The sequence below is a fragment of the Callorhinus ursinus genome, unplaced genomic scaffold (genome assembly GCF_003265705.2).
Source record: "Callorhinus ursinus isolate GAN/ISIS: 27379988/994484 unplaced genomic scaffold, GSC_fseal_2.0 scaffold12, whole genome shotgun sequence".
In the NCBI taxonomy this organism is placed as follows: Eukaryota; Metazoa; Chordata; class Mammalia; order Carnivora; family Otariidae; genus Callorhinus; species Callorhinus ursinus.
Window position 1 is genome coordinate 49543536 of NW_027397074.1, and position 21822 is coordinate 49565357.

At 36.4% G+C, this 21822-nt stretch overlaps 1 protein-coding gene across 2 annotated transcripts in view; it reads right to left on the bottom strand.

Moving 5' to 3' along the window:
- Positions 1 to 21822, bottom strand: part of TBX20 (T-box transcription factor 20) — a 57487-nt gene that overhangs the window by 28148 nt on the left and 7517 nt on the right. For both annotated transcript variants that reach the window (XM_073899058.1, XM_025873320.2), the window contains 3 exons: positions 20045 to 20153; positions 15953 to 16111; positions 7527 to 7603 (listed from right to left, as the gene is read on the bottom strand). In XM_073899058.1, the coding sequence (XP_073755159.1) occupies positions 7527 to 7603; positions 15953 to 16111; positions 20045 to 20153 (345 nt within the window). The remainder of the gene's footprint in view (positions 1 to 7526; positions 7604 to 15952; positions 16112 to 20044; positions 20154 to 21822) is intronic.

Here is a 21822-nt window from a genome sequence, read left to right on the forward strand (position 1 = left end):
TCAGCATATAATGGCATGAAACTGGGTCAAATTACCCGGGAAGTAGGTGCAGACTGAGAAAAAGAGGTCCCAGGACCAAGGCCCAGAACACAGCACCGTCTAAAGAGGGAGGACAAGAGAAAGAACCAACCAGCGTAGGGGAGGAAAGAACGGCCAATGGAGTAGAATAAAAACCAGAAGAGTGAGAGGTCTTGGAAGCCAGGTAGAAACTAGGAGAGAATAAACAGCAGCGTCAAACCTGACTGACAGGCCAAGGAGGGCGAGGACTGAGACGGACCGTTGGGTTTAGAAATGCAGAGGTCACCGGTGACCCGGACAAGGGTGGAACGGTGGCAAAGGGAGTGAAAGTCTGAAAGGCAGGGTAGGAAAGACAAAGGGAAGAGAATACACACAACTCTTAAGCAGCTTTACTTTGAGACGGAGCAGAAAAACTGAAATAGTAATTGAAGAGACAAGTGGGATCAAGGGAAGGTTGTTTTTTCCTTCATGAAAGAAATGTCAGGATATTTGATGATGCAAGAGAAGAGGGGTATACTGCTGTAGTGACAGGGATTTTTAAAAATTAAAAGGCAAATCAAGAATTGAAAATGCATAGCAATATAAGGCTAGGCAAAGTAGAATCCAAGACAAAAAGCATTAAATGGGATAGAAGTTAATATATATTTACTGAAAGACTATGGAACTTAAGTAGTTAAATAAGTCTTCCCCATTAAGAGTACTGCACCCAGATGAATTTATGGGCAAGACTGTAAAATCACTTCCTTGCTATTTAAACTGATCCAGACAATAAAAAGAAGGAACATATTTCAATTCATTTGAACAAACTAGCAGAAACCTCATACCAAAAACTGACAGAAAAGGAAAGAAGAAACGTCAAATCTGTTACAAAGATTGATAAAAAGTCTTAAATAAAATAGAAGTAAATTAAATCCAGCAATGTATTATAAGAAAACCAGATAAAATCCAGACAGGATTTATTCCAGGAATAAATGGATAGTTCAACATAGACACTATAAGTATAATTAATATTATTATTCTAAAGTAGAAAAATAATTAAAATAATCTTATTTTAATAAATAATTAAAAATAATTAAAATCATCTCAGATGTTAAAAGAGCATTAAATATAAATTCAACTGAGAATATTCAGGATAACAAAAAACTCTTTAGGCATAGAAGGGTATTGCCTCAATATGATAAAGAATATCCTCCTGAAACCCATAACCAGTGAAAATCATATATGATGACCAAACATTAGAGGCATTGTTAAGTAAGTCAAGAACAAGAGAAAAATGCCAACTATCATCATTACATTTCAATAGCGTCCTGAAAAATTTTAAGTCAGTGTAATAAAACAAGGAAAAGACATTTTTAAAAGCATAGCTATTAGAAATAAAAAGATAAAATTATCATTTTTTGCAAATTATATAGCAATCTAACTGAAAAACTCAAGAGACTAAAAGGAAAAACTACTAAAACTATTTTTTTAAAGTTCAGTAAAATGGCAGTATGCCAAAGACGTATAGAAATCAATAGCTTTTTACAGACTAAACTAGGTAGGTTTCTAATTAAAAATTCTACTTTCAAAAGCAAGCTCTCTCCTCCCAAAAACTCTCTAGTACAGTACTATTCAATACAAAGGTAGTGTGAGCCATATATGTAATTTTAAATAGTCTAGATGTCACATTTTAAAAAAAAATAGGTGAAATTAATTTTAACATATTTAACCCAACATATGTCCAAAATATTATTTTCACATCTAACAGTATTTTAAAACTATTCTTGAGATATTTTCATTCTTCAAAATCATGGGGTTTGCTTTTTTGTACTTACAGCACATCTCAGTGCAGAAAAGCCCCATTTCAGGTGCTCACTAGCCACCTGTGGGAAGTGGCTATTGAATAAATTGGACAGTGTAGCTCTGGTAGACTTAGCTATGAGCCTAAGAAAATATCAAAACTTCTAAAGAACATAAGAAGACACTGCAATAAAAGGACAAACATGACATATTCCTAGAAGGAAGTTCCAAAACTATAAAGATACCAATTTTCTCCCCCAAATTACTGTATAAATTGAACCTAAGCCCAGTCCAAATTTCAATGACTTTTTTGGGAAGACTTGACAAAATGATTCCAAAGACTGGAAGCATAAATGTCAAAGAATATCAAGAAAATTTGAAAATAACAAGAAAAAGGTTTGGAGTTTGCCATATCAGATATCTAAGTATCATCAAATATTTATATATTTTATCAATTTGTAAAAATTAATACAATACTGGAAGATCAATAAAGAGACTACAAAACTACCACAGACAAAAATTTAGTATATGATAGGGGGAATTATAAATAAGTAGGAAAGGAATATGCTAGTACGTAGATGGTATTGGAACCACTTATAAAAAATATACAGTTTCAGAGGTACAGGTCTGTGATTCAACAGTCTTACACAATCACAGCGCTCACCATAGCACATACCCTCCCCAATGTCTATCACTCTGAAACAAATAATACATTATAGGTTAAAAAAAAGAAGATAGTAGGAAAGGAAAAATGAAGGGGGGGAAATTGGAGGGGGAGACGAACCATGAGAGACTGTGGACTCTGAGAAACAAACTGAGGGTTCTAGAGGGGAGGGGGGTGGGGGGATGGGTTAGTCTGGTGATGGGTATTAAAGAGGGCACGTTCTGCATGGAGCACTGGGTGTTATGCACAAACAATGAATCATGGAACACTACATCAAAAACTAAGGAGGTAATGTATGGGGATTAACATAACATAATAAAATTTAAAAAATGTAAAATAAAAAAATATACAGTGACATGTCTATTTTATATCTCATACCAAAATAAATACTGTATGAGTTTTTAAATAAAGGTGCCTGAGTGGCTCAGATGGTTAAACGTCTACCTTCAGCTCAGGTCATGATCCCAGAGTCCTGGTTTCAAGTTCCGTATTGGGCTCCCTGCTCCTTGGGAGCCTGCTTCTCCCTCTGCCCCCCTCTCTCTCTCTGTCTCTCATGAACAAATAAATAAAATCTTTAAAAAATAAATAAATTAAATAAATAAATAAATAAATAAATAATTAGAAAGTAGTAAAGTGACAGAAATCTGTACTTGAATATTTATATTCATATTTATAGAGTTTTGGAGTAGGGAACCTCTTCTTAAGATAGAAATCGTAAAGTAAGAGAAAAACAGATTTGGTGATAAAATATTCTATTTATCAAAAACATACATAAAAAGCTAATTTCAAACTCACAAAATGGTTCCAATATATATAAACAATAAAAATACTAATATAATATATAAGTAGCTTATATGGATCAATAAAAGAAAAGATAAACAATCCAAAAGAAAAAAAAACAAGAGCTAATGACATAAACAGGCCAATTTACAAAAGAAAAAGTACAAATTTTCACCTATCAAGTTGGCAAAGATGAAAAGATGGTGATTATGTTTGACAAGAATACAAGAAATGGGTACTCTTGACCATGCCATGGACAATCATTCTTGAGGGAAACTTGGCAGTTTGTATGAAAAAACCTTAAAAACATGTATTATCTTTCCCTTTATATGAAGTATCTAAACTAGACAAATTCATAGAGACAGAAAGTAGAAGAGACATTACCAGGGGCTGGGGGAGGAGGAGTAAGGAGTTACTGTTTAATGAGTACAAATTTTCTATTTAGGATGATGGAAACATTCTGGAAATGTAAAATGGTGATGGTTGCACAGCACTATGAATATACTTAACCCCACTGAATTGTTTACTTAAAAATGATTAAAATGGTAAACTTTATGTTGCGTATGTTACCATGATTTTTTAAAATTCCATTGCATGGCCATACACATTTATTAAACCATTTTTCTATTAGTGAATATTTAGGTCTTTCCCAAATTTTTAACAATAAAAACAACATTACGAATAAAAAAAGTATATCCCTTTCTGCCCCCAGGTCCTGTCCCCATGCTTTAATGAAACCACCATTTTGCACCAAAAAAATAAAATAAAATAAAAATAAAAAAGTATATCCCTAGACCCAGCATTTTTATTTGTTAGTATTTATCCTATGGTAATAATGAAGAACATGAGTTAAGATATATATTTTCCTCCTAGCACTGTTTGTAATAATAAAAAGTGGGAAACCTAAATAACTAATATATAGGATTGGTCAAATAAGTGATCGGACATAGTAGAAAATTAGGCAGCCATTAAAAAGTATACTATAGTCATATATCTATTGATATTAAGGGGAAATGATTAAAAATAGTATGTGTGTAAACCTTAAAGAAGTAAATGTTCGTACATGCATAGGAAAGTACCTGGAAGAATATGTAAGTCTTTGCCAGTGGTTATCTCTGAGTAAATGGGATTTGTTACTTATTTATGCTCTTTTTCTTACTTGTTAGATTTTTCTGCAATGAGCATGAACTCTCTCTGGGAAAACAAACAAACAAAAAAACCTAACAAAAGAAACTTAATTTTGAAGAAACCATTAAAAAACCCTCCTAGTTATTTTTCCTTTCTCAAAAGTAACACTGTACTTTCCCTTACTGTACAAAGTGCCCTCCCTCCCCCCCCCAAAAAAAGAAAACACCAACTGACAGTCTGTTTATTATTATCTGACAGACCAGCAGATAATTCTTTCTCTGAACTAAATAATTAAAAATTCGGTGATATTAAGAAATTCCTTTGGGCTTTTGGTTTGCTTCTAAGCTGTCCATTACAGGTATATGTGCAAAGCATCTAATGAAAATGCTTTCTACTTTTGCTAATGAGATGGTTTTCCTTTTACAAATGAAGGAGATGCTGTCACTGAAGAGTAAGGCTACACACAGAGCATGGGAGACATTCAAGTGTCTGAACAGAACCCATTAAAATGAGAGCAGGAAAACTGTAATGCCTTATACAGTATCCCAAAAGCTTGTGCAATTGTAGAAGAATAAAACAATGAGTCTGGAGGTAACAGAGCCAGTCCCAAAAGCATTTTTGTTTGGGTGTCCCACACCGAAGTTGTAAATCTAGAACAGGAAACTTGAAATCATTAAGGTCACATATTTATAACATCACATTCAATTAGGTTAGAAAAGTGTACTTTCTGTCATCATGTCATAAAAAGATGTGTTTTTGTCTCAGATCTCTTATAAGGAAAGTCCCCTATATTGTTACAGATAGGGCTGTTTTCAATCAGTTACAAGGAGCAATTCAATTACTAGATGGTTTAGTGCAGTAACTGACTCCAGACTAATTTAATTTCTTTAGGTCTCTAAAGATCAATTGATCTGATTTGACCCATCCCCAAAGGCTGTTTAGGGAAAATTCAGACTTAAATACCTGGAAATGAAATCCAAAACCTTCGCCAATTTCACACTAGTTAGGTCATCCTGCAAACTTTCAGCTGGTCACAGAAGATGCTCTCTTCGCCCTCAGACCATTGAAAGCTACTCAGCTTCATGGACGTGTGAGTGCTCCCCACATCAGGATGCTTATTCAGTAAGTGGAAAATGTGCCTGCATGCATTATCAAATCTGCTGTTCTAAAGGGCAGTCAGCCTGGGGACTCATATCTCGTGAGCACACGTGCAAATAAGGGGCTATTTTTACTCTAGGAGTAGTTTATTAAGACTATTAGAAGTACACTTAGATGGGGCAAAAAATAATTATTATTTCACATTTTTAGATTTATAAAGTGTTTCATAAATGTCACCTTACTTGGTTCTCATAATAAACCTTTGAAGGAGCAGGGTTGTTTTTCCCATCTTCTCGATAAGGAAACAGAGGCTGGGAGACTTCTCCAGGATCACTCAGCCAGTACAAGGCAGAGCTGGGACTCTAACCCATGAGTTTGTCTCCCAGTATATCATGCTCACCCCCTAATCTGAGATAGAAGATAAGGTACACACTATAAAAACACACCACTGCCGTCCCACTGAACCACTGTCTTCATTCTTATCTGCTACCTGACTGAAATGAAGAAGTTCACTTCTAATCCCACCTGTATACATCCAGTTGGAGTCACTGCTTCTGGCTCTCCAGAAATAAGAGATGAAAAAGGTCATGGCTGAATGAGAGCAGCCTTTGTAAATGGACTTACTTGTCACCCACACTGCTGATGCCACATTCTCACTGACTTGGGTCTCAAGGCCTATCTGCTTGCCTATGTCCCACCACATTGGAGAGCTATCCATCTGGTGTGTCTCTGCAGTCTGCAATCGACTTCCAACTACAAGCTCAAGTTTCCTTCCCTGATCTCAGCCCCCTCAACCACTTGTCAAGCTCTCCAGTGACTTAATTTCTCTCTTCTACTTGAATCCCACAGCACCTGCTCCACTTTCAGCCTCTCCTGCTGGCCTCCTCACTGAGCCTCTATATCTTTTCCTCCAAATCAAAACCCGCTGTGCTCTGCTACTTGGGAGGGCTGAAGGAAGGATCAGATAGATACTGCTAAAATATGCAATGACCCCTTCATCTGCATTTCCAGGAAGGTTGGAGAGAAGTGCCGAGCTCAGGAGATGTGACCATGTGTTAGGTAACAAAGAGTGTGACAGAAATGTATAGCAGTTGGTGGGGAGGAAATCACACAAAGACCTGGAAGTAAAATACACCAGAAGTTCTGGTGGCTAGGGTACACCACCTGTCAAAGAAAGACTCTGGGCCACATAAAAGAAGAAGTACAGAAGACGAATAAGGTCTAAAGATCTAATGTATAACATACTGACTAGAGTTAATAACACTATTGTATAATTGAAATCTGCCAAGAAAGTAGAACTTAAATGTTCTCACACAAAAAAGAAGTACAGAACGTTCCATAGTATATGTAAGGGATACAAATGATCAGGTTGAAAAATCTTCTCCTTAAAAAAAACATCATTTTTTTGACATTCCTATGGGCAAGCTATGAATCTCAACGTAGTCATTACTCGCCATGTAGATGATTTCACACTGTGTAAACCATTTTAATTAAGTAAAAAGTGGAGTAAGTTACAGGCCCGTGATTGTCACTTGTCTTCTTAAAGGTCCTGAGACCTGATGTCTCTCCTATTAAATATGAGCAGTCTATGCCATACGTAAAATATGTGCCTTGAATTAAATGACATCTCCTTGCTTCAGAGTTCCAAACTACTCATATTCTTCAGGCTAGCAAAAATGTCCACTTCAGAAGGCTAAGGCTATCAAGATTCCATTTCTCTGCAGATTGCCACCTAAGAGATACAGCTTAATATCATCAAAAGGACTGAATCTTTGATAAGGAAGAAACCGTATTTTTTTTTACAGTTGAGTCAATGTCCTGACCAAAGAAACCACTTCCTCGGAAAGAGCGTGGAACAGATGCAGGTGCAGCAGCTGTCAGTGCTTAAGCAGCTGCATGTCTACAGGGCTTCGAGGTGGAAGGGAAGGTGGGCTGGTGGGGGTCGGAGACTATCTAAGTAGGGTTATGGCACTTGGGCGTTGAAAGGAGTGTGTTCTTACAAACTCACTCTTCTCTTTATCTTATCTGGACAAAAAAGTAAACAGAAAATTCTCATTACCTCTCAATGTCAGTGAGCCTGGAGGAGTCCCGGAATCCTTTGGCAAAAGGGTTGCTATCTATTTTCAGCTTGGTTATCTGCAAAAGAATGAATGAGTAACAGAACAATATCATTTCCGAGGTCAAGGAAGCAAAATCAGAAATAAAGAGTTTGTTCATTTTCCATGCTGCCCCAAGAATACTTAATGTCTTTCAGGATCGTGAGAAGGGTGGAAAGTGATAGAGAAGTTCACAGGAGGGAGGATTCACAGCCCAGTGGGACAGTTGGTCAGGGAGGGCTTCAGAGATGAGGGATTTGAGGACTGGCTGGTCCTAGAAAATAGCCCGAAGGTCAATGGATAGAGACAATTAGGGAAGGGGCCTTTTGTGAACAGTGTGGCTGCAAGGTGAAGAAATGCTGCCTCCTGCTGACTTGGCAGCATCATTTGTGAATCCTATAGGCGTGCATATATATATACATATATATACATATATATATATGTATATATATATATAACATAATGGAGAAAAAGATAAAATGGCCAATAATAGCTTCATGTTCAATACTGTACTGAAATACATGACATAAATACATGATATAAAGCTTTCAGAATATAGATTTACCCCTGCTCCCCTTCCATCTGACCAAATTAAATCAACCAGTCTTTTGTTATCCTCCCATACAATGCTATTTATAGACTCTGTGCTTATATAAAAAAAAGTATTCCTTAATAAGAATCACAGTCTGAAGGATTAAGTATTTAGTAAGATGTGCTAGTCCATAATTCCCACAGTATTAATATAAAAAGATCCATTAAATCATATGCGCTGTGCCTCCAAAGAAACAGACATTAGGTTATGAAGCAAAAAATAAACGCTGAATAAAAGATACTCGAGACTCATAAAATTCCTGATTAGAGCCAAAAGGAACCCAGAAGGACCAAGACACAGCTAGTCACTCTCTGAATTAGAACCATAGACACCTTTAAAGAGAGTCCTAGCTCACTGGCATCAGAACAAGAACCCACACTAATCTTTAGAGAGAGATGCACAAAATAGTCTTAGCCTGGAGAAAAGTTTATAAAGTTGAGGCATGTCCTCCTCATAAGCACTAAACACAATTATAGATTGCCTGAAATACTCTCTCACCAAAACACAACGTTTTCTCTGATCAGAGTGTATCTGCTATTCATTTTAAATCATTAACACCTAAAAATTGCCTTTTTCATTACAAAAGAAAGGCATTATTTCCCTTTTCGAATTTTCTAAATATGAGCTAACCAATGTACAAGTTGCAAAGAAGCTACTCACCTCACTTAAAATAGAACTTCCCACACTATCCTATCCAGAGACCCCCCTTTTCTGTCATGAACACTGACTAGTTATAAGATTGATTATTTGATAGTATTAATTTCTAAGAGTGCATGACAGTGTCTCACAAATGCTCACTGTTAGCCTTTTCACTCTAGTGCAGCCAAAAAAAAAAAATTACTAATTTCCTTTTCAGCTTAGTTAGTGGACATGATAAACAAGGAAGGAAGGAAGAAAACTGTTCTTAGTGAATAACAGCAGCTAATTTAAATTTGCATATAAAGAAATACACAGGAACGTCAGAGGTTGCCTCTAATGTGTAGCCATCCAGAGTTTGTAGACAACCTTCTCTAGCACACTGCTACCACGGTCATAGCCATGGATTTCTCAAGGGCGAAGTCTGTTTCAGCCATCTTTCAGACTACAATTTAGTTTTGCAGGTCCATTTTCAGGATGCAGGAGAAAATTTTTATTTGTCCCAAATAAACCATAAGTATCTTCTAAAGCACAAGCAATTAGTACGTCCTAAGATTATAAAACACCAACTAGATTTTTAAATCCTCAGTCAGGAGCTGCGTCTCTTTCTACTGAATAATTAAAGGTTAAAATGCCGTATATTTCTAAAGTGCTTTATGGTTCATGAAAGTGCTTTCAAATTAATTCATTGACAAATATTTAATGAGAATGGATTACTTATCATGCACTATGCCAAGTGTTGGATGGTACAGAGATAAAGAACACGTGGGCCCTGCCCTAATGGAGCTTCAAACTGCAAGGCACAAGCAGAGGGACACAAAGCTTACCAGAACTGAAGGTGATTTACATGCCACTAAAGAGGGTGACACCACATCCACTGCAGTGTTAGTGATTTAAGCGTGAAGCAAACCCAGATGAAAATTTCAAACTGAAACTGTGAGGTAGAACAGTAAGTCTTCTTTCAAGCTCAATTCCTATCAGCTAATTAATAAAATGTAAAAGTGAACAGATAAAATGTAAAAGTGAATAGATAAAACTGCATGGAGACAATGACAGAGGGATGCCTGGGTGGCTCAGTTGTTAAGCGTCTGCCTTCAGCTCATGGGATTGAGCCCCGCATTGGGCTCCCTGCTCGGCGGGAAGCCTGCTTCTCCCTCTCCCACTCCGCCTGCTTGTGTTCCCTCTCTCGCTGTGTCTCTCTCTGTCAAATAAATAAAATCTTAAAAAAAAAAGACAGTGGCAGATATCTGATGGAAAAAGTAATTTTGAAAGAAGTCCTTTTACAGCCCTTCCTCTAAGACGTGAACTGTATCATTTAGTTTGAGTCTTTACAAACTAAAAGAATAGAAAGTATTATCTCTCTGTTGTAATGATTAAAGGACTTTTGATCTGCTTGGTCCCTGTGAAGGATTTTGAAAATTGTATTTGCTTTTCTTCATTATTTCCAAAAGGTAAAGACTATAGGTTCAGGATATGACGACGACTGTCATAGAGAATAAACACTCTCAGCAAGTGTGTGTTGTTCAAGCGGTATGTCACCATACATACCATTACTGCCATCACTCTGAAAAAGTGAATTACATTCAGCAAGTTTTCAGATGTCTTTGGAATTTTCTTTCTTCATTGGAATTTTCTATTTCTAGTATCTTTTTAGTCCCTCTTTCATAATACCCAGGCAGATCACTGGTAACTTTTTTTCTTTTTCTTCACATGTTGATATAACTTCAAACTATAGCAAAGTTTCAAGAATAGAATGAGGTACTCTCATACACCTAGATTCACCAATCAGTTACAGCAATGATTTGACGTTAGTGTGCTAACTAGAAATGGAGCTTGAGACTTTCTCCATAGACCATTTTATCTAATTCCAGGGAAAATAACTGCTTTTGGAAGTTAAAGGAAATAAAGCTGAATGGATGTCTAATTACTAAAATTGTAGGGGGGTCCCGGAGTAACACTACAATTTCGAACAGGTTTTATGGAGTACCAAGTAGCAGCACAAGGACTGTGAGTTAAACTTCTTAATGCACCCACCATGCTCACTGTGCTATCACTAGTCTCTGAGTTTACTGGGGTGTCAGCAGTAAGCACCCCCAGAAATGTTTGTTGAAGTTTGCTTCAAGGACAAGCAATGAGAAGTAGGATTTCATCTTTTTACCAGTTATGGACTAGCAAAACTTCCTGAGTTTACCTAAATAACATTTCATTTTGCTTTCTAATTTTAAAATAAAATAATTTTTAAATAGCAAGATTTTAACATTCCAGGTAATCATACATTTTTAAAAGGTCAGGCATAGATTTTATTCCATGGATATTTCAATGAAAACTGGTAGTAACAGAGAAAGAAATTCATTTCTGAAGATACAGTTTTATATCCCTTTATACTATTTGGGATAACTGAAAAAGTTCTACATCTGCGAATTGACGAGAGAAAGGACCCAAGTTACAGACAGTGATCTCAGCTGGACCCTAATACAGAATCCCTGCCCCTGTGTGTAACGCTGTTCGACAATATCATCCATGTCAACGGTGAAACTGCAAAAAGGATCCCCAAAGTAGCCAACTACCAAATATAATATGTTTAAAAATATATATATATGAAACTACAGGTACAGCTTGTAACTCAAAAGCAACATTTAAAAGTAGTAACTTTTTTCATTTTGTGAGGAAAAAGCGTTACAGGGCAGCTCTGCATGCTTAAGAAATCCCGCAGTTTTGTGTATATGCAAATCACCGACTAATTCAGGCCAAAACACAGCCACTGTTTTTTCATCTGTTATCTCAATAATATAGGACATAATGCATTTCTTAGCCAGAAAATTCACTCTTAACATCTCCTTTATCTATAGGTCACAAGTGTATGCAAAACCAGAGAGCAGATTTTGACACTGCCGTGGCACCGATGAGGGTGGGGGGGGGGACCTCTCCCAGTGGTCGTTATCCCAAGTGATACCGCTGAACTCTGGACCCAGCTGGGGTGCCCAGCCACAAGGTGAAATTGGTCCCCAGAGCCCATTTCTCCAATTATCAGGAAAAGATCTCTCCAAAGGCATTTAAAAATGAAACCTGACCTACACTTCAACTCTACAGCAATGGTCGGCCCGCTCAAAAACAATGCATGACCTTTAAATCTGAAATTATAAGATAGTTTGTTGAAAGTGTAATGTATTTAGGTTTTATCTAATAATGTAAAGAAATGCAATCATTTCCTTGCAAAAAAAAAAGAGAGAGAAATAGCAAAATATGCCCCATTTTCATTACTTACAAATAAAACTACCACCCACAATAAATGAGAAGGTTTTTCACAAATTCTGTTGGAAACTGAATTGGCTTTTAATAGATATAAAAATAACAGTCCTGTCCAAAGTTTAAGAGATATGAAAGTGATCCTAAATGTGAACTTTTAAATCTTCCTCTCTTTTCTTTCTGTTCTTGTGCATGGAAAAATTCTAATCCTTATGCTAAGTACATGTTTACTTCCTATATATTTATTTTATTCTATATCTGGTATAGGAAAATAGTACACAAGCATGGGTGCAGCTGTGAAAAAGTGGTAGATGTGGGGAGGCTTGAGAAAGAATCAAAGATAAGTTTAGAAAATTGCTTAAGACTAATGAAAATACTAACGCCCAAACTGATTTATTCATCCCACATATGTTTATTGAACATGAATTTCGATTGGTCTTATGAGGTTTTAAACCATAAAATAAAAAACTGGCTTATTAGTATACCAAATGAAATCTTTGACTATTACCTGAATTTCAAATATATATATATATATATATATATATATATATATATATATATATATACACACACACACACACACACACACACACGCATGGAAATTATGGTTTAAAGGTAGATGTAAAGAAATAAATTCAGACACAGCAGGATCTATTGAGAAAAATTACTTCTGAATCTAATCACTTCTATTGTGGATTATTTAGCAATGAAATGATATACTAATCATATTAATCTTTATACTTAATGATGCAGTGAATGAGAGCTAGGAACTGGTAACTAGATTTTGAGCCCATTTATAATCTCAATTAGAAATAAACATTTGCAAGAAGAACAACTAATGTTAGGATGTGTGTTTATTAGTACCTTTGTCTGTTTTAATTTAGCAACATTTTCAAATTCATTTTCGAAACCTTGACATTGTCAGTGGTCACTTCCTTGGGCCTGCAGTCTAGTTCCCATGAGGTCGCCAAAGGAGGCATTAAGACCCAGAAGATGGTTCTGTCACTTACCAGATTTGTTACCTTGGGCAAATGTATTAACCACTCTGAACCTGCTTTTTCATCTATAAAACGGGGCTCCCAGGGCCTTCTTCGGGAGACTAGTGTCAGAATTAAATGAGATATTCAGAAAAAATGTAGATAGTTTTTTTCTAAATTAAAAGTAATAAACCCAAGCCATGAATGTTAGTTGGATCCTAGTTCAAAGGGGGGAAAGGATGGGGCGCCTGGGTGGCTCAGTTGTTAGGCGTCTGCCTTCGGCTCAGGTCATGATCCCAGCGTCCTGGCCCCACATCAGGCTCTCTGCTCAGCGGGAGGCCTGCTTCTCCCTCTCCCACTCCCCCTGCTTGTGTTCCCTCTCTCGCTGTGTCTCTCTCTGTCAAATAAATAAATAAAATCTTTAAAAAAAAAAAAAAAAAACAAAGGGGGGAAAGGTTGTTGGTCCCTCCTGGAAATATTAATATGAAACTGAATTTTAGAAGATATTAAGGAATAACTCTTATTAATTTTCTTAGCTGTGAAAAAGACATTGTGCTTACAAAAATAATATTCTTATTGTCAGTATGTACTTGTAGAAATATTGACAGGTAAAGTATCATGATGTATGCTACTTAGTTTCAAATGATTCAGGGAAGGAGAAAACTACATATACAGAGAAATAGAGCAGGCGAAGTCCAGGAAGGTCACCTTGAGTTATTTAACCCCATGCCTCAATTTTCCCAGCTGTAAATACAACGAACAAATACTGTTTGTTCCTATTTTATAATATCCTTGTGAAGATTAAATAAGACAATTCACTTTAAATGGTTCCCAGCACATAGTAAGTACACAAATATTAGCTATTGTTACAATTATGGAGATAAAACCTCATATTCCAGTGTACCATGACCTGAGAGGTCCTGCCAAGGTTTATTCAGGACTGCTCCTTCACCTATCAAACTAAATCTATAGTTTCTTAGAAACTTTCCTTCAATTTTCTTCAGTCTATAATTTTCATTTAAAAAAAAAAAGCAATTTACCTATTCTTGCTTTGGTTTTCTTTACAGAGAATTTTGATAAAAGCAATGAAATTTTCACATGACACGTTTCTGGTTTATTCTCAAACATCAGCAGACTTCTTGTAGAAGGTACAAATCTAATGTCTTATAGTATAAAAGCTATAAATTCAATTCATGTAAAATGAATGTTTTAGGAATGTTCTCTGAATCTATATCTGTTTTACATGTGTCCTCGAATAAAAACTGGGATAGTTGATGTCAATGTTTCAGATTCTCAGTGAAACAGTATTAGGGTTTTATACCCCTGTAGGCTTCAATCTATACCCAACTTTTTAGCTTGGTCATTCTCTGAAAGTTTCTACTCTTGTGTTGTTGCCTTAGAGACAACCAAAAAGTTTTAATACTTTGCTTTTAAGATTAGTATGATAACATTTGTGCCTTCATTTAGCTCATTAAAAAAATGTGCCACTAACATTTTAAAATCCAAAAAAGTGACAGTTTTGTCACTTTGAACACTCCAGAGACAGTCCGATAGTCACCATATGCCTTATTTATAGGATGCCTGACAGTTTCCACACAGCACCACATTTGATCCTCACAGGAATTCCCAAGATGTTCTGGGCAGTTCTTAGCTCCAGTTAACAGGTAAGGAAAATGGCAGTGGTGAAGTAAAACCTACTCCAAGCCATACAGAAATTATAGGTGCTTATGCCTTACAGACACACATCCACTCCTGCCTTTTGCTCACATTCCTTCCCTGGGCTCCTATTTCCTCATTTGTGTAGGGCTACCTGGGCTCTCAGCTTCACCTTCTTACTTTTCTCGAGAGACACAACACCAGATCTCCTCTGACTGACCTATCCCACTCGGCCTCTGAAACATCTATCAGGCATGACCTTACAATTACTCATTCAGAACCCAAAATATAACAATGTCAAAACAAAAAGAGGGCAATAGTCCTGGCTACCTTAAAACTAACCAAATAAAGGCAAGCTACAAAGACCTAGAGAGGCCACAAACAACCAAATTTGTCAAGTAAACTGAATTGAGTTCTTTTTACTGAAGTATATCAGAGGAATTCTATTTCTGGTCCTTCCTGACCCTGAAAAGTTACTATCCTCTCTTCGCTTCAGCTTCCTCACTACAGAATATTCCTATGACCCCCAGTCTTCAAGGTTATGCTGACCATGAAAGAATAAAATATATGGGGAAGTAGTGACCAGCACCCAGCCCTCAGTAAGACTTTGATAGTTATTAACTGAGTTGGATTAAACCTTATGGATGAAGAAATACATAAACTTGAAATGTGCTATATATCAAAAAGTAGAAACTATAAAACTCAATATTATAAATTAGATATCTTGAAGTTGATTAAATATACACTGCTTACATGCTATAGTTTATTATCTAAAGAGACATTTAAAAAATCCTTCTACTAGAATTACCTTAAATTACAGGTGAATAAGCTTCACAAAATTTCTGAAGTACCAGCAGTCTGGGTAGTTGGCTGGAATATGTGTGTTAATTTCGCAGAAAAACTGAATCTCTAAATTTTGTGAAGCAATGAGTGTATGGTTATATACATCATGAGGCTCTACCAAAAGGAGGAAAAAGAAGCAGGTGATTTTCTCAAGAAAAAAATTGGAGAAGTCAGATGGGGCAGATCTGGGTGGGAGAGTGGGCAATGAACAACTGACCAAGAGTATAAAGATTCTAGAAAAGATGGTATAATACAGACCTTAATAACCTTGAGCCATGGTCACTCAACATGCTTAGAGGTTCTGCGGCTGATATTCAATAGCACTCACCAAAGCGAACTTTGATTTTGAGTACTGGGATAGCCCTTCTCTCCAAGAAAATGAAAGAAGCTCCTAAATCTTTCCCTTATGTAGGAAATGAATGGTCAGTGTTGAACTCACCAATTGATTCTGGTAGGCAGTGACTGCTGTGAAAACGGTCTCTGGGAAGATGAATGTTCTGAATTCTTCTGACTTCAGATTGAGCAACGAGGCTGTGTGGTCTTTCTTCTTAATGATGTGCACCCGTGGCTGGTACTTGTGCATTGAGTTCAAAATGATCTATGATGAAGAGATGGGAAGTACTAATTTTTAAGTATTCATATTGCTAAACAGGCCAAAGTTCAATGAGGCAAAGAAAGAACCGTAAGATCTCAGCTTCGAATTCAAGTTTTAAGATCAGGACATACCCTTTCCATTCGCAAGGCAAATCCTTTTCATAAGTATTGCAGAGTCATGGTTGTGAAATCATTTTATCAAAACAGCTGTACACAATATAGGTTGTTTCAAGGGTCCTTTCTAAAATGATGGAGGGAAAGTCATCTGAAGGATGTTGATTTTTGTTTTTTAAATCAAGTCTTTAAAATATTTTTTGTTAGTCTGGTTAGATCAAAGGATGTATGGTCTAAATTTTCTAAAGTAAGAACTTATACATTCTAGGAGGACAGATTGCTATTTATGGTTGGGGGGGTGGATACAAAGAATTAAGAAAGGCTGTGTGGTACTAGACCTCAGAGTGCTAAGCCTGTTACTCTCTAGTTCCTTCATCTTGAGCCAACTGATCTCACCTCTCCAACCTTGTTTTCTCAAATGCAAAAACATACGTCACAGAGTTGTAGGAAGGATTAGATGATGTAGCCCTTATAAATTACATAGCAAATAGGAAGTGTTCAGTAAACATGAACATTATTATTGTTATTATTTCTGACAGCTTCATTGATTCCTGGCTTCCAGTTATAAACCAAATATGAATGAGAGTGATGACCATCTTCCATTCTATAGCTAGTAAAAGTTGCCCAATACTTAGAAATCATGAGCCTACTTTGGTTAACAAGGCAGTATTTTTCATGTGTCTTTTGATTTGCCATTATGAAATCTGAGCAACAAGATTTACTTTCAGATATGAAAGTTTTTCCACATCTTCCCCCCTGCCACTCAGACAGCTACCTAAATCTACCAAATTGGGTGTGTCTTTCCTGGGCTCACACTGTATGCCCTTCATCCCAAGGGCCTCGCAGAGAGCCTGGCTCTCGGGGGAGGCATGTGATACATACTGTGGCAGGAGCAGGGTCAATGGCATGTAGTGTTGTTGCAACTGACGGCGCCCCTGTTTTCTTGGCTACCATGGGTGTGGTAGATGAGCGTTTTTGCTAGCTGACTTTAACAGAGTTAAATACTAGTCACTGTGGGATGATTAATATAGAATCAGTTCCTCCCTGTGCTGAGACGTAAGCCAACTTAAAGTTACAGGGCATTAGCTGGTACTGAATTTTGAACATGCCATCCTTTTATGGTCCCAAGCCTGAATAGGAATCACTAAAACAAATGAGTTTCAAATGAGCTGAAATAGATTAAAAAAAAAAAAAGTCATCTCTTTATATAATGTGTTTATTTCAGGGAGTTCAAGATATTTATGCTCACTCATAAAACTGGAATAAACTCAAAGTGACAATATCTAACTTATATCTAAGATATATTTATATATCTTAGATCTATCTTATATCTAACAATGATATAAGAAAAAACCTGGGCATTCATTATATGTTGTACTAACAAGTTAGAAAGAATTTTCACACACACACACACACACACACACACACACACACACAATGGAAAAAGCCCTAAGCTTTAAATAATATCCCTTCTCCCCTACTTACACCATCCCAAGGTCAATTTCCTTCAGGAAGGGGTGCCAGAGAGACTCAAACCTCAGACTGAATCTCAGCCCCCAGCGCTCCTTGACTCTCTGCTCAAGACCTCATAAGTCTAAGGAACACTAATAGAAATGTCAACTTTGCTTCACTGAAGAAATAAATTCCCTGAAGTAAAGAATTTTCCTGTTATAAAATGAAAAATGCATCTATAAGAAGGGCTTCTTCAAAACTAATTCAAAGGACTTGGCTGAACGACACAGGATCTAAAAATTTTTTCTTGTAGTTTTCAGAACACATTATTTATGGTGACAAAAGGTTATATTAAATAATAAAATTTTAAAGCTAAAATGGATATTAACAACCATCTAAGACTAAATAATCTGCCAAGGTCTAATCTTGGCATAATCAGATGAGAACTCAGAGCTCCTAAAATACAGTTTGGTGCTATTTCCACCCATGAAGTCGATATTAAAAGGAAAACATATTAATTCTGGACAGCTGATCTCAAAATGAATTCTCAAGTCTTTCTGGAAACTCCCAAATAGTGCTTCTAAAAGCTTCACATAAGGGCACCTGGGTGGTTCAGTCCATTAAGCATCTGCCTTCGGCTCGGGTCATGATCTCAGGGTCCTGGGATGGAGCCTCATGTCCAGCTCCCTGATCAGCAGGGAGTCTGCTTCTCTCTCCCCCTCTGCTATTCCCCCTGCTTGTGCTCTCTCTCTTGCTCTCTCTCTCTCAAATAAATAAAATAAAAAAACACAACTATTCCAAGACTTTCCTCAATGATTTAAAAAATAATAAAATTAAAAATAAATGAATAAAAGCTTCACATATGGAAAATATCACAACCATAAAAAATTTCATTTCTCCCTGCAAAGATTTCAGTGGAGTCAAGAAATTTTAATATGAATGACATTAAGAATGATCTGGCCTGCAGAAAATGTCTCCCAGATACTTCATCATTTTTAATCTGAAAAAAAAAAATCTATCAATGAAAACATCTCTTTAAAAAAGCAGAAAAAGACAATTATCCCAACATTCTTAAAGATAAAAGTCAATTATCTTTTCCAATACATAAAATAACAGAAACCTATTAACCTATTTGCAACATCGCAACAGTGCCACCAGCAGAGTCATGAGTTAACCTGGTTACTCTGATTTGGTCATGGGTGGGCAAATGGGTGGTAGCAATGCCTAAAGTGATTTATTTGGTTCCAATTTCACTCAAACCATTTGAAACCATTGGCTAGAACTCTCTAACTTATATCTACTTATAACCATCCTTTTTGAGAAAAGTTCGGAAACTACTAAATTGCAGAGATCCAATTAAGAATGAAAACCTTAAGTAACAAGAGTCTTAATAAAGGGGTAAGACAGAGAATAATTATATCAAAGTATCTAAGCCAAGGGAAGCAACCAATGAATTGCTAATGTGTTTCCTGGCAAATCGAGGCAAAAAAAGAAATAGTCCTCTCCTTATCAAAAAGTATGCAAGTCTCAAGTTTTCTTAGTATAAAAATCTAAAACAATTTTTATGTAAATCTTTCTTTTAGAGCACAGAATAACATCATAGTTCCTTACAAAGCAGTCTTATCAAATGTGTAAAGGCCTGTGTCAATGGCTATTTGTGCTATTAATTATTGATATGGGCTCAGAATTCCAATTTCTCTTTTTCCATATTTTGATGAACTCCTTATGACAAAAAATCAAACTGTTTTGTTTTTAATTTCAAGACTTCTCTGTGCTTTACTCTTCATAAGACTCTCTACAATAGGGGTAGATAATGAGTAAAGAGCACTTCCCCAAATTTATTTGGACACAAAACCCTTTTGTTCTATTGCATCTCACATGAACAGGCTCTACAAAACACACTTTGGGAAATCCCCATAGGAGATGTCAGCCCCATTTCCTTTACGCTGTGTTATCTAATATAACACTGACAGAAATCAGATGTTTCACCTAAGAACTATCATAGCCTCCAGAATGCACATTCCCTTTGTTTAGCTGGTGCAGGTAGTAAAGTAGTTGCAGTCTTGGGAAATTCGTAGTGCCGAACGAAGGTCCCAGACCCTCTTGCATAGAAATGGCATATGGCATCCCTGTAAGTCGAAGGTCCCAGACCCTCTTGCATAGAAATGGCATACAGCATCCCTGTAAGTGGCCTCTTAAGAAGAGCAGTCAGGGTTCCCTGAACAACACATGAATGTTCTCACAGAATAACTGAGAGATGGAAGATGGGATGGGGAAAGGGAGGGGAAGAAGAAATTGAGAGGGAGGAAGTTCTGAGTGACTTCTCCATTCCATCCCAGGGAATCCACATAATCCAAGGCGCTGTACTTACATGGCCATGCTGATCCAGTTCGTTGTTGGTGAGTTTCACCTTTTCAAAAGACACCATCTGTTTGAGTAGCTGCTCACCAGTAAAAGGAGAGTCTGGGTGTACGTACAACCTAAGAAAATTATGAGAATGTTATTGAGACATCTTTTAAAACTCTGTTCTCTGTGGGTTATAAAATATTCTGATTCTAAAGGAACACAAAAACCTCATATAAATGGTGAATTTTATTTGCCCCAGATAATCTCAAATTTAATAATCTAACAGTATCAAAATAACTCTAAAACATCTAAATATGTTTCTTCATGTACCGATGATCTAAAAGGGGTAATACCTAGTAAATTTTCTATTGTCTGCTCAGCAAGCCATTTTTAAAAAGGTGCATATTTTTCCATCCATCTAATCAACTATTGGTCTGCTTCAGTAAAATACAAAATTTTATTACTGTTGTAGTATATTCAAAAGACAGACTAGTTTATACTAATTGTATAGTTCCTAGTATAAATACTGCTAAAAAGCAATGAAGGCATAAAGAACTGAAGAGGAAACAATTTTAGAGAATTCATTCATTTACACTTGAGGATGACTCAGTTTGAAGTTTATAAATACAAGACAAAGTAATTTTAATACAGCAATGTGGCTAACTCTTAATAGTCCACAGATCACAGTCTGTTGCTCCTTCCACTATCTTAAATACTATTACTTTCATCTAGTTAAGTGCCCACTAAATGACAGTGAAAATAAGCTGGATAAACCTCAAATTATTCAGTGCATTTATTCACAACCAGTTTTTTTTGGGGGGGGAACCTTTGATGGGAAAAATGTATTTATCAAGTATTTATCACTTATTGATCAGCTGCTACATGCGAGGCAATTTCTTCCTCATTCACAGTTAAATGCTGGCCATCTGTTCTACCAGGGATGGTTTACACAAAGTACAACACTTTGTAAATTCTAATCCTAGTATCCACTCGACATAAGCTTTTCTGAAGTCAGGGGAGATTACAGAACTCGTGAAAGAGAAGGAAATATCCCTGATTTAATAGGACAAATCCTTTTATCCATTTAACAGGTTATTTATATCTCAATTTTATATAGGTTCCTTATAATTTTAATTAAACATAAATATTATGGTTTGGGCAAAGTCAGGGGAGAAAGTCACAAGTACTTTCCCTGCAGTACTTATGGAAAAAAACCAAGAAGGCTGTGCCATGCTTTGTCACACAGAGGACTAAGTGCCCATGCTGACAGGCTAAAGCCCACCAGAAGCAGAGCACAAAAAAGGCACTAGAAATTCTCACTAGACCCATAGAAAAACTTTAAAGGCTTTAGGTGTGGGTTTTTCTGCCTATTTGTTTTGGAGGACTGCTCAAAAATGCCTTTCAATTCAAGTATTCCTTGATGACACAACCATAATACTGTTTCAAGTACACCCCTCCGAGGCTAAAACTTGACACGTGCAATGGTTTTACTGACCAGCACATCCTACCTACTCCGCCAAAAAAGTTTAAAAATATTTAAACTCCTAGAAGCTCATGAAATGTTCTTCTCTATCAATTCAACATGTGGAATCACATTAATAAAGTTTAACTTATTTAAATATCAGTTACTTTAAAGACAACGAAATGTCCTATATGAAAACACAACATTATTTTAGATAATGTCTTGCCCGTTGTTGAGATCAAATGATATTGTCAAGTATTATTTCTTCTGATTAGGAACAACTGACTGGTAAACTTCCATCTGAAATAAATATTTCAACAAGAACCACAAGGAATTTCCAC